The sequence below is a fragment of the Chamaea fasciata genome, unplaced genomic scaffold, assembly GCF_029207755.1.
Source record: "Chamaea fasciata isolate MVZ Bird 193981 ecotype frontalis unplaced genomic scaffold, bChaFas1.0.hap1 SCAF_3, whole genome shotgun sequence".
NCBI lineage: Eukaryota > Metazoa > Chordata > Aves > Passeriformes > Sylviidae > Chamaea > Chamaea fasciata.
In genome coordinates this window covers 41,335,549-41,347,968 of record NW_027094088.1, presented here as the reverse complement: position 1 = coordinate 41,347,968, position 12,420 = coordinate 41,335,549, and the positions used below count along the sequence as shown (strand labels likewise).

The 12,420-nt window shown below is 44.3% G+C and overlaps 2 protein-coding genes across 3 annotated transcripts in view; one reads left to right on the top strand and one right to left on the bottom strand.

Moving 5' to 3' along the window:
* Nucleotides 1-336: 336 nt before the first annotated feature.
* CUNH6orf120 (chromosome unknown C6orf120 homolog) lies at nucleotides 337-3,321 on the bottom strand. 2 transcript variants are annotated; one of them, XM_066178728.1, is made up of 2 exons: nucleotides 3,001-3,321; nucleotides 337-1,291 (listed from the first exon to the last, which is right to left on the bottom strand). In XM_066178728.1, exon 2 carries the CDS (start codon nucleotides 1,245-1,247, stop codon nucleotides 690-692), a length of 558 nt encoding a protein of 185 aa, XP_066034825.1. In that variant the 5' UTR covers nucleotides 1,248-1,291; nucleotides 3,001-3,321; the 3' UTR covers nucleotides 337-689. The 2 variants fall into 2 exon arrangements, with proteins under 2 accessions (XP_066034825.1, XP_066034824.1); XM_066178727.1 differs by lacking the exon at nucleotides 3,001-3,321 and adding an exon at nucleotides 2,472-2,613.
* Nucleotides 3,322-7,475: 4,154 nt separating this feature from the next.
* Nucleotides 7,476-12,420, top strand: part of WDR27 (WD repeat domain 27) — a 96,879-nt gene continuing 91,934 nt past the window's right edge. The window contains 5 exon segments of the mRNA XM_066180427.1: nucleotides 7,476-7,667; nucleotides 8,563-8,646; nucleotides 8,648-8,705; nucleotides 11,281-11,405; nucleotides 11,871-11,984. Of these exon segments, the coding sequence (XP_066036524.1) occupies nucleotides 7,476-7,667; nucleotides 8,563-8,646; nucleotides 8,648-8,705; nucleotides 11,281-11,405; nucleotides 11,871-11,984 (573 nt within the window).

Below are 12,420 nucleotides of genomic sequence, written 5' to 3'. Positions count from 1 at the left end.
TATTGACAAGTAACAACAGCTGAAGGCTCCCTCTCCCTGCAGTAACAGCCAAGAAGCAACATGCACTTGATTCAGGTCATGGATTTGTAGTGGTGATGAGTGACTGGACCAACCTCTGTTTGACAGATGGCTGATGTGATGTAGAGCACATGCAGACAAACTACAGACCATCTATTCCCTTAGGTGACTGATTGTTTTCTCCTTCCTTCACCCTAAGCTCCTCAGCTTCATGAATACACTCAAACATGTTGCTGATCAGTTTTACAGGAGATGTTTGCTCAGAAAAGAAGCAGGTTTTATTTTTAAATATGCTCTAAACTGAGAGGGGGACTGAAGTGCAGTATTTTATTCATTTTTCTTTATTAAAAAAAACCCAATAGTAAATACTGAATTGGAATTGATTTTCCTAAGCACCTATTTTAAGTGAATTTAACAAGATCCCAACTATACATTCGTTTTTAAGCCCTGATCTTTGAAGAGCTCTGCAAATACTGTGCTGGCTGCTCAATTTACATACTGGGGAGGATTTACAATATAAAATTAAATATGGCTTTTTCTCCCCACTTCCTTTCTGGTTTTGGAAATGTAACCTGAATATCTTTTCAGGAAACATAGTATTAAATATTACAGCAAGTCATTCATACCAATTTCACAGGATGAAGTGTGACTTTAGTCCAGTGTGTATCAATTTAAAAAAGGATTTCAAGTATTAATTTCAAGATTCCAATAAGTATAGTCCAGAAAACAGACTCCTCATCCTGAGATTCATCTTCTGTAGACTGTGAATATTTCTGGTTTGCCTCCATCTCCTCAGGGTTGTAAGAAGCCTCGCCAAACGGGTACTGTACAACTGTTCGATCATAGTACACCTTCATTTCAAACTCGCTCTCCAGGTGAGAGGGATGGCCGTAAATCCCTATTCCCACAGGGCGCCGGAAGTGTGCAGGCACGTGGACGATGTCCTGGCCACAAGTTACGGACTGTAACTCGTAGTCGTCAAAGCTGGGGTGAAGTGTCACATCGGACACGTACAAATCTGCGTCACCTTTTAAACTCCGCATCTGAAGAACGATCTTTCCCTCGTGATTTAGTCTCAAATAGCTGTAGTTCCCTGCTCCAATCTGACCTTGGACAACATGAAGAAGAATCCATTCCTCCGGTACGTCCTCTTCCTCAAAGGCATTTACCACAAATAGTACTTGAGCTGTCACAAATACTGTCAGGATTCTCCTCCATTGTGTTGCCATGGTCTTCAGTTGTATTTGGATTCTTCCTGTGTCCCGTGTGCTACCTTACAAATACAAAACACAACATAGGTTTTAGTATGTTCCCTTCTTGGAAGTAATCTATTACTTTTTTTAATGTGGTAATTCTTATAAATCCTCTCTAGTCTGTACAAAGTTAACTTCAGTTGTGTTCATTAACTTGTATTTTTTAATAGTCAGAGAAACCAGTGCTAAGATTCTGAACTTTGTCAGAAGAAAATGGCTTAAATTTTCAAAAGCTAAACAGAAATTAATCAAGCCAGTGTTCTTTCAGCAGAACTGACATAGAGACTTTAGTTTCATTATACCTGCATGTATGGGAAACTTGACAGATACCCAGAAGGAATGACACCCAATTATGATTTTGGTTATCAAAAATAACCAAAACCCAGTTAAGGAAGGGAAGGCTTTTGCATGCTTGAAGATGCTTAACTTTATATGAGGTACTTAGGGCATCCTATTTGTTTTCCCATCCTCATCCTCTCATCAACTTCAAAAGACAGTAAAAGTGCAAATTTGGATGTGGACTTGAAGCAGTAAGCATTCCAACTTGCACTGGGATTGAGTTAGAAAGAAAAACAAATTATCTAATGAGGTAATACATTAATTTATGATCCTGATGTATGGCTTGTTTCTAGGACCATATTTAGCACATTTTCCCTGAAAAAAATGCATTTCCTTTCAAGAAGGTTTTGTTACAGTACAGACACTCAGCTCTTTACAGCACTTGCGTACAAAAAATAAGGCCGAAGGTACCGGGACAAGGGGAATATGGAAAGGACTGCTGCAAGATCAAGGCTCTTACAGCCTATTCCCTCCTTGCTGCATGCTCCCAGTCGGGCAGCCTGAGACTGCCTGCCACACTTCAGCCCTCTGAACAGCTGCACTAAGTCTCTGTGTGCAAAGCAGCAATTTCCAAACCTTGCTGAAGCCTTCGAAAGTATACAGCTGACCGAATTTGACATGCAAATCACAGGAGCCACAAGCCTGAACACCTTCACGCTTAAGAGGAAGATTCTTATCCCCTCATTCCTTCCATAAGGACACTACAATTATCTGAAGCCAGAAAGCTGCCTGTAACTTGTTTTGTACCGTGCTAGTATCAAAACAAGCTGCATAATTTCCACTGAGATGTCACTTAAGCGTTAGAAGTTCTACAATTGAACGGATCCAGAGGAGAAAAAAACAGAAAAAAAAATGCCCAACTGTTTCTGTAGTTCGACGTTTTCTGCCCCAGAGGTCTCTCTACTGCAAGGCCACAATTCTGCAAAGACAGCATAAAAGAACGAGGTGCAGCATTCGCTGAACCTGCCAGACTGACAGAACTCCCTCAACAGCCACAGGAAAAAAGTCTTGTCTCGCCCGTATCTGAAAGCTGACTCTGTCATTTGTAAATCGAAACACTGATGAAAAAGTCGAGCGGAGCCACAGTAGGGGCTCCACATCTGACGAGAAAAATAATTAAAGTTATCTGGGAAAGAACGAAAGCCGTCCTGGCGCTGGCGCAGCGCTCGGGAGAAGAAGCGACTCCGGGAGACCTTGGACAGTGCCCCGAACGAGCAGCTCTGCCCGCCTCGGCTCGCCCCCGCCTCCCCGCGGGCGGGACCCCCCGGGGGCGGCGGCGGCTCCGGGGGAGGCGGGTGGCTCCGCGCCGCTCCCGCCGGGTGGCCCCGGCGGGCGGCACCGGCGTGGGGCCCGGCGTGACCCGCCGGCCGGGGGCTGGGGCACGGCTCACCTCCGACCTGCCGCGGGCCTTCGGCTCCGGCGAGGCCGCAGCCACGGCGAGGAAGAGCAGCGGGGACTCCGTGGACGTGCGGCAACGCAGCGCGGCCGGGGCGCCGCGGGAAAGCCCCTCCCCGGGGCTGGCCCCGGGGCAGCGCCGCGGCCGAGAGGAGGCCGGCGCCGAGGAGCCGGCGCGCAGGGCGGGACGCCGCTCCCCCTGCGCGGCCCGGGAGCCGCTCGCTGCGCCCGGCCGAGCCCGGCCCGCGGCGGCGCGGGGGGAGTCGCTGGGGGCGGGTGGAGCCGCCCCCGAACACCGCCGGTACCGCCGGGCACTCCCACCCCGCCCCGGGCACGGCCGCGCCCCCGGTATCGCGAGAGCGCGCGGCGGGCGGGCTGAGGGGCGGGCCCGGGGGGGCGGGGCGGCACCGGGGGCGGAAGGGGGCGGGCGGTGTGAGCCGTGTGGGGCGTTCTTCGCCACGGAAGCCCAAAGTTAGGGAGGTAGTTCAGCTGCGCTGAGGCTGGATGTAAGATGTTTGCTGGAGGAGAGGTGTCCCTCCGTGGATTAGTAAAAGATTATTTGACTGTCGGCATAAACCTGACCTAAGATCACAGAACAGAAAAGCAGTATGACAGAGAAAGAAAAACAACAACCCAACACTGTTTTTGAATGCCCATTGATTTCAACAATTACCTTGACTTGGCTGTGCTGCTTAAAATCAGAAGCAAGAGTGAAAGGTTGTAAGTGAAAAAAAAATCTGCATGGAGTGCATTGTGTTCTCAGAGATTCAAGAGAGCTAGTGAATGTACATACAGGCCTAAGGGCCCTGAGCTGATATTCTATCTTCAAAGCCCTCTAATTTCATAAACCCATGTAACTTGTTCTCTGCATTCCTAGCTCAAACAAACTGGCTACATAAGACTGCCAAATGCAGATTCTGATAAATTTTAGCTGTTTTTGGAAGCAGTTTTGTTCATATAAAGACTTTTATTCTGCCTAATACATTAAAGTGATAAAGTTGCTATACCTCATTTTTAAAGTTCATTTTGTGATTGAGTATTGAGACCACTACAAATACACTGTTGGACACAAAAGCATGATATGATGAGGAACTATTATTTCCTGCAGTCTTTCACTTTTCACATAGATGTCAATGTCACTGGCGGCACTGGAGTGGGTCCAGAGAAGGGCAATGAAGCTGGTGAAGGGTCTGGAGTACATGTCCTATACAGAGCAGCTGAGGGAGCTGAGGTTGTTCGCCTTGGCGAAGAGGAGGCTCAGGAGACTTTATCACTCTCTACAAGCATGTGAAAGGTGGGTGTAGTCAGGTGGGGTTGGTCTTTTCTCCCAGGCAACAAAGGGCCTGACAAGAGGAAATGGCCTTAAGATGTGCCATGGGAGGTCTAGGTTGGACACTAGGAAAAATTCTTCACAGAAAGGGTGATGAGGCACTGGAGTGGGCTGCCCAGGGAGGTGGTGGAGTCACTGTCCCTGGAGGTGTGTAAGGAAAGGCTGGATGTGGCTGTTAGTGCCATGATCTAGTTGACATGATGGTGTTCAGTCATAGGTTGAAATCAATAATTTCAGAAATTTTTTCCAACCTCATTGGTTCTGTGATTCTGTGATTTGAGATAGGTGGGTACCCACGGTGTGGGAATATGTGGGGCCAAGCTCTTTTAGCATTGTGTTGTGTAGAAACAGGACATTGCCAGAGGTGTTTTGTGGGGGTGTGGTGAGGTATAAAATTCTCCCTGCACACTTACATGTCAATAATGATCAGTCAAGAAACCAGTCCAAGATCTCTGATACTTCTTTGTCGTATCCTTAGTTGTTATGAACAGTAGATTGTTGAAGGTATGGTAGGTACAAACATTGAAAGGTGAAAATAAAGTCAGGGGAAAACTGTAAAAAAAGAGTACTGCTTAACTGCCTAGAAGCAGTTACAGACACAAAACATGCTTCTGAACAAGTTCTTTAAGACTCCCAGGGGTTGTTTCCATGTCAGAACAGCACCTTTTTTTGCTGTGTCAGCATTTCTTTATCTTTACCAATGACTAAACTCTCGTGACACATCCATGACTGAATCACTCATGAAAATTGTCACCAGCATATTAACAATAAATTTTCCCTAGTATTCTTAGCCATGAGTCACAGTTCAGAAAAACAGTGTCATGTGCAGTGCACTGAGTTGCCTTTGTGCAGCTGGTTCTCAATACAGTGGCTTTATCCAAATTCACATGCACACACAAAAGGGAGTTTTGACTGGTACTTTCTCCAGGCAAAACTAACAAACACAGGGAGACTAGGTTGTCAGTGATAAAATATATCAGATGCTTATATAGGGCAAAATTACTTGTAGTGTTAATTACAGACACACAATAAAGACATTCCTATAGAAAGTATCTGTTTGAAAAGTAGTTGAGGTTGATATTGACTGATCTGCATCAAAATGGTTTAAGTTGATGCAGATCAAAAACTTGATGATAAAATCAAAACTCAAGGTTGAAAGGGACTTCTGGAATCCTCCTGTCCACCTTCCTGTTAAAAACAGTTCTAATTAAATCAGGTTGCTCAGGGCCATGTCCATTTGACTCCTGGACAACACCAGATACAGAGATCCACAACCTCTCTTCAGAAACTTGTTCTGATATTCAACCACTGCCATGCTATTTAAAAAATTTAAATACTGATTTGGTATAACTCTAATTGTATTTTTCCAGGATCCAGTTTATCACTGAGTGCCTCTGAGAAGAGTCTCTCTGTCTTTCCTGCATCCTCTAGTTATTTAGTTGTAGGCCACAATAAAGTCTGAGCTTTCTCTTCTCCAGGCTGAAGAGACCCAGCTCTCTCAGTCTCTCTGTGGACATCATTTTCTCCAGCTCCCTGACCATATTTCTTGCTCTCTACTAGAATTGCTCCAGTATGTCAGGATCTTTCTTGTGCCCAAAATCCCAAAATTGGATGCAGCACTGCAGGTGCAGCCTTACTGGTGCTGAAGAAAAGGGAAGGATCACTCACACAACTTGCTGGCTACTCCCTATTACTAATAGAGCCCAGGATGCAGTTGGGTGCCTCTGTTGCATGGGCACCATGGTGGCTCATATTCAGCTTGTCCAGCAGGATGTCTGCATCCTTTTCTGGGGAGACCCTTCCTAGAGAGCCATCCTTCAGCATTTCATCTTGCATGAAATTACTCTGTGCCAGATGGGGGATTCCACTCTTGTTGGACACCACGAAATTCTCATCAGCCTGTTTCTGACTGCTCCCCCCAATTTGCCACCATCCAGAAACTTGGGGGAAGTAGAAGGTTTTGGGTTTTTTTCTTGGTGATGCTGCTTCATGTGCTGTCTGTGCTGTGTTCTCTGCATCACAAAACCACAGATGGTTTGGGTTGGAAAGTACATTTAACAATCACTTAGTCTAACCCCCCTGCTGTGGGCAGGAAGACCTTCCAGTAGACCAGATTGCTCAAAGCTTCATCCATCCTGGCCTTGAACACCCCCAGTGGCAGGGGATCTGCAGCTTCTCTGGGCACCCTGTTCCAGTGTCTCACCACCCACATTGTAAAAAATGTGCTCCCTCTGTCCAATCCAAATCAACCCCTTCTTGTTTAATATCTTTGCCCCTTGTTCTGACACTAAAGGCCTTGGTAAAGTTTCTCTCTGTCTTTATGTGCTCACTTTATATATTCAGAGGGTACTATAAGGTGTCCCTGGAGCCTTCTCTTTTCCAGGCTGAAAAAGTTCCACCTGAATTTGAGGAAGAACTGTGCAGGTGACCAACCATCCACTGGAACAGATTGACCAGAGAGGTTATGGAATCTCTCTCAAGGTATGGATGTGGGAATATTCAAGAGCTATCTGGATGCAATCCTGTGCCTTGTGCTTTAGGATGACCCTGCTTGTTCCAGGTGACCCCCTGTGTTCTCTTCCAACCTGACCCATTCTGACTCTGTGATTCTGTGAAGAACACCAAATCTCTTTGCCTCTCTTTACAGAAGAGACGTTCACGTCTGTCCTCAGGGTCTCACTTCAACAGGTCCCTGTCTGTGTCGTGCTGGGGTCCCCAGCGCTGGGTGCAGTGCTCCAGCTGGCATCCCACGATTGGAACACGAGTGGGGCGCTCCTGGACCTTCCGGCCACGCTGCCCAGGACATCGCTGTGGAGAGCCAGGAGCAGCCCCGGGCGGCCGTCGCCGGTCGCGGGGCCCGTTGTCCGGGTGAGGGGACAGCGGCTGCCGCCGCGGGCCCGCCGCGCTCCGCGGGCGAACGAGGGCTGTCCCGCCCGGCCTCCCGTCAGCGGCGGCGCTGCCCTGGTTACGGGCCGGGGCCGGGGCCGCGATCGGAGCCGGGGCCGAGTCTCTCCGCGTCCCAGCGGGAGGGATCCCCGAGCGGGACCGTGATCCCTCGGCCCCCGCGGTCAGGACGCAGCCGGCGGCGGAAGGCGGCCCCGGTGGTCCGGCTCCGCCGCGGCGCCGCTGGCAGCCGCAGGATGGAGAGCGCCGGGCCTGGAGAGGCCCGCTGGGCCTCTGGAGGAAGCCGTGATCCTGACGTTGTCTGCGAAAAACACTTGTTTAAAGGCAAACTGCCAGAGCCCCTCTTTCAGCTGGCGTGCAGTCACCACCACTGTGCTTTCCCTGTGAGTTGCAATGAGTTGTGCGTCTGGAACACAGCCACTGCTCAGGTAAAGCTAGAATAGAGCCCTTCGTAGGCTGCTACTTTGAACTAATTTATAAATAAAATATTTGAGGGTAGTGTAGAAGTGTCAGGTTTTTCCCTTCAGTGCTGGAAAGGTACTAGCATTTGTTGTGAAGTTTTTTATTGTGATAAGAATAGAATAAGCTGTTGTGGTGGGTTTGCTCTGGCTGGTAGCTAAACCATTCCCCAGTCTCCTGCTGACTCCTTCCCAGCAGGGTAGGAGAGAGCATAGAATGGGAAAAAGTAAGAAGTCACTCATTAAGCTACAAAGGTAGTTTAATGAGTGAAGGGAAGAGAAAGAAAAAAGTTATACCAAGGCAGTCACCACCCCCTACAATCAGACTAAGCCCAGTAAAGGCTTTGAACAACAGCCACCTTAGAGTCAATGTCCCAGGCCCTCAACACCTTCTTGCATGCAATACCCCAGTTCAATTGCTGAGCACAACATCATATGGTAGGGAATATCCTTTTGTCAGTTTGGCAAACTGAAACGTTTATTTCAGCTGTGTCCCCTCTCAACCTCTTATGCATCTTCAGCCTATTGTTGGCTTGGGGAAACTGAGAAAAAGTGGGAAAAAAAGAGAAGACCTCAATGCTGTGCAAACAGTATTTGACAACAGCCAAAACATTGCTGTGTTACCATCCCAGGTTTTGTCACAAAATCCAAAGCACTGTGCCATGCAAGCTGCTATGAAAAAAGTTAACTCCATCCCAGCCAAACCCAGCATGGCTACATTGTAGTTTAGGTGATTTTGAAGCTGTAAATAAAAATTAGTTATTGTTTTCTTGGTTTCATGTACAGTATCCCTCTGTAGTTTTATGTTATTCATAATCTTTGTTTGAAGTGATTCATTTAACTCTTCTTTATCTACATTTGTCAGCCATTATTTTTGTCAGGGCATCGTTGCTCCATTTCTGCATTGTCTTTTGGAAGTAAAATCAATCCACTTCTTGTCTGTTCTGCCCTCTCGTGAACATGTGATAGTGTGGAATCTTGATGAATGTACACAGAAAGTGCAAGAAGGTAGAGTATTGTTTTTATAATATATATGTGTGATATATATGAACAAAGAAGTGATTCAAAGGCAGCCATTCATCACCAATAACTCACTGGGCAGCAACCACCTTGGCAGGCCACCCCAACACCTCCTTTTCTCCCATTGCTCCTTTTATAACGAGACTGTTATTTTTGAGAAGCATGCCTCAGCCACCCAGATTCAGCAGCACGAACAGCCATATTAATTCTGTGTTTTCTCTCTTGCTCCTCTTCGGCAATGCCGAGTTGGAGCAGGCCGGCAGCACACAGCCAGTCCTGTCACTGTCACAGCCACCGGCCCCGGGCGGCGCGGCGGCCCCGCGGCGATGCTGAGCTGGGTCGGGAGCTGGCCGAGGTGCTGTGCGGGAACCAGCGCCTGCCGGCGGCATCGGGACAAACACAGAGGAGAGCTGCAGAGGCAGTGACCTTCTGCCGCTGTAGAATAAAATGGAAGAGGAAAAATTAATCATAGCAGTACTGCATAATTAAACATGCAAAGCCAAAATACTTCATTTTCTGGAATACTTGTAGAACCAGTGTTTTGTATCCTGCTTTGCCTCTCCTTCTGTCTCTGGAACATTGTTTTCATATGTGTGTGTGAGAAAGACCAATGCAAGTATCTGATTTAGGAGAAGAAGTGCATGACCCTGTATCCTGACCACCATTGTGGTTTGGAGCCTCAACCAATGTAATCAGATTTTAGGGAGCAGTGCTAACCTTTCTGTAAGCGTAAACTCATTGGAAAGCAGAAGAAAAGAAAGAAAGAAAGAAAGAAAGAAAAGAAAGAAAGAAAGAAAGAAAGAAAAGAAAGAAAGAAGAAAGAAAGAAAGAAAGAAAGAAAGAAAGGAAAGAGAAAGAAAGAAAGAAAGAAAGAAAGAAAGAAAGAAAGAAAGAAAGAAAGAGAAGAAAGAAGAGAAAAAGAAGAGAAAGAGAGAAAGAAAGAGAAGAAAGAAAGAAAGAAAAGAAAGAAAGAAGAAAGAAAGAAGAAAGAAAGAAGAAGAAAGAAAGAAAGAAAGAAAGAAAGAAAGAAAGAAAGAAAGAAAGAAAGAAAGAAAGAAAGAAAGACAGAAAAGAAAGAAGAAAGAAAGAAAGAAAAGAAGAAAGAAGAAGAAAGAAAGGCAGGCAAGATTCCCAGAGTCATGACTCACTGGATTCCCAGTGGCAGTCTGTCCCCTGTTTGTGTCAATATTTAAAGTTGCATGGCATTGTCCCAAACTATTAAAAGTTTCCTCCTTGTTACCTATAGTTAGAGATTTGCTGATGACTTAATGTGAGGGATTAATGGACTTAATCTTGATTCAGTCAATGAATTAATGACTTAATCTCTTGTACTCTCCTCCACTCTGAATTTGCAAATCTACATAATGCAAAAACTAATGTTGCAAAGAAAAGTTTAACAATAGCAGTGCTTTTTTATTAAAAAAGGTCAATATTAATTTTTTGTCCATGTAAGAGTAACACAGAGAATCAAAGGGTGCTTCATGGACTGGAATAAAATGGGACTATAAATTTGGAGGAAAATTAAACTGGAAGATAGGAACAGAAAGTAGTAGAGATAATAAAGAGGATGTGTAGTTTTGATACAAAGGCATTTAACATCCAGATTGTCTGCTGCTTGATTTTTTCCATTTTCTCTCCATCTACAGGCACTTCAGCAGATGCTGTAGAATCTCCACGGACTGTCCTCTGCACATTCTTGGCATATTTTCTCATATTATTTCTTATAAACTGTGTCAAAGTAGTTAAGGAATTCTTTATGTGACCTTGACCTTGTTAATCAATTGTAAAAAGACTCCACAGCATCTAATATGAAAGCCTGAAAGGACACCTGTAGTTGTGCTTGTATTGAAGATAACTGTTCCCTATGAAATCCTAAAATTTAATGACATATCCAAAGCATCCTCACATCATTAAAGGCAAAATTATCAAATAGGGATCAGCAGAACCAATCTGCTTGAACCAGTGAGATGACCAGAATGAAATTATAAAGACAAGATAGAAACATGACCATTCTCAGAGCTAGTCTTATCTGGCTCTGTAATGATATTTAGTGGTATACTTTCTCTTTCAGCCTTTTCCCACAGAAAAAATAAAACCAGAGATGGAAAATCTTCTTTCCTTTTTGGATGAGTGGCTGGCATTTTCTCCCAAAAGAAGTATTTTTCAAAGCTGTGTTTTTCTGGGCTTCAGTTAGGATTTCTTACCTCCAAAATGAATGTGGCACTAGTGGGTTCCATGGGCACATCACCCTACTCCAAAAATCCTTTCCCTGGAAGTCTTCAATGGAAGCAAGAAAGCATGATTTGATGGGAATTATTAATATCATTAAGAGTGCCAGATCATGTCTAGTCAACAGGGTGGATGGAGGAATTATGGTGGTCCATAATTCTATGCTTTTCTTTCCAATATCCTGGTGTATCTAAACAGCATGTTTTTTGTACATATTCCTGACAACAACTGGGACAGCTCTGTGGTTAGTAGCTGCTCTGCAAAGTTTCTAAGAATCTCACTGCACCAGATTTTTATATTTCATTGAGTCTCATTGACAATACAATTTCTGCAGGGTTTACACCTCGAGGAATTGTTATAGGAACTCTTTTGGGAATGGTGCTTCATATAAGATTTAGTCCAGATGATCAACAAGTGGCAGTATGTGCTGGAAATCAGATCTACATGTTAAGTGCAAAGGTGAGATAGCATTCTTTGTAGCCATGGTACTGGTATTTCTTTTACTTACTTTCAAATAAAATCACGATACAGAGATGTTAGTAAAATTAAGCAAAAACATTCATTTTGTGTCATAAAATAAGTAGGAAATGGTGCTTTATAATGCATCATATATCAGATAGAAGACTAGGTTTAAAGAGTTGAACTGAAACAGTATCTCAATAACTTAGAAATAGAAAATATTCTTAGGTCATCTGAAAAACTATTCCTATATCATTCAGTCTGAAGAAGCAAAAGTAACGCGTAGTGGCTTTGCCAGCAGGATGGTATACAGGGCTTCAGTTTCAAAAAGAACAATCTTACTGAATTATACTTTGAAAACAAATTTGACAGTGCTTAGCAAGAGTCATTAATTATTGAAACTGTTAATTGTAAATTTTATGTTGAAATCTATTCTGTTTTTATTTTTGACTTGATTAATCACAGAATGAAGCTGTACTAGCTGAATTGGATGGACACCTGGCTCCTGTGACTGCTGCTGAGTTTTGCACATGGGAGAAAAGTATGCTTATATCAGTGTCAGAAGACAGAACCTTTAAGGCAAGGAAATTGTAGAGATGGACTTAAAGAAGAATAATTTAGTGATTATGTGAAGTAATCTTATTTATTCCCCTTTAAATATGCTCTGAAGATTAGGTAAAAAATATCTTCAATTTTATGGAGATAAGGGCATTGTTCTTCCAATTGCTTGGGAAATTATAACAAAAATTAATTACTCTCTCTTAAAAGAACACTGCAGGTTTTGTATATTCAGAACTTTCCACATTGAAGTATGAACATCAGTGATTATTATCATCTGGGAAATAGAAATAAAATATTTTTATCAGTTTGGCTCTAACTGTAGTGTTTCAGGTATGCTCAGCTGAAAAAAAAGCATTTTCCGTTGAGTCTCCTGATATTGATTTGAATTATCCCTTTTGGGATTATTGGACTGGGTTACTGTATACAATGGACCCCTCCCCTCTTTTCTTGTCTT

What these genes read in the sequence shown, in the direction of transcription:
- CUNH6orf120 (XM_066178727.1), bottom strand. Translation starts at nt 2,544, where the DNA reads ATGCTGTCTTTGCAGAATTGTGGCCTTGCAGTAGAGAGACCTCTGGGG. An exon ending in AACGTCGAACTACAGAAACA is followed by an intron (nt 1,292 to 2,471) that starts GTTGGGCATTTT and finishes TGTATTTGTAAG; the next exon opens with GTAGCACACGGGACACAGGA.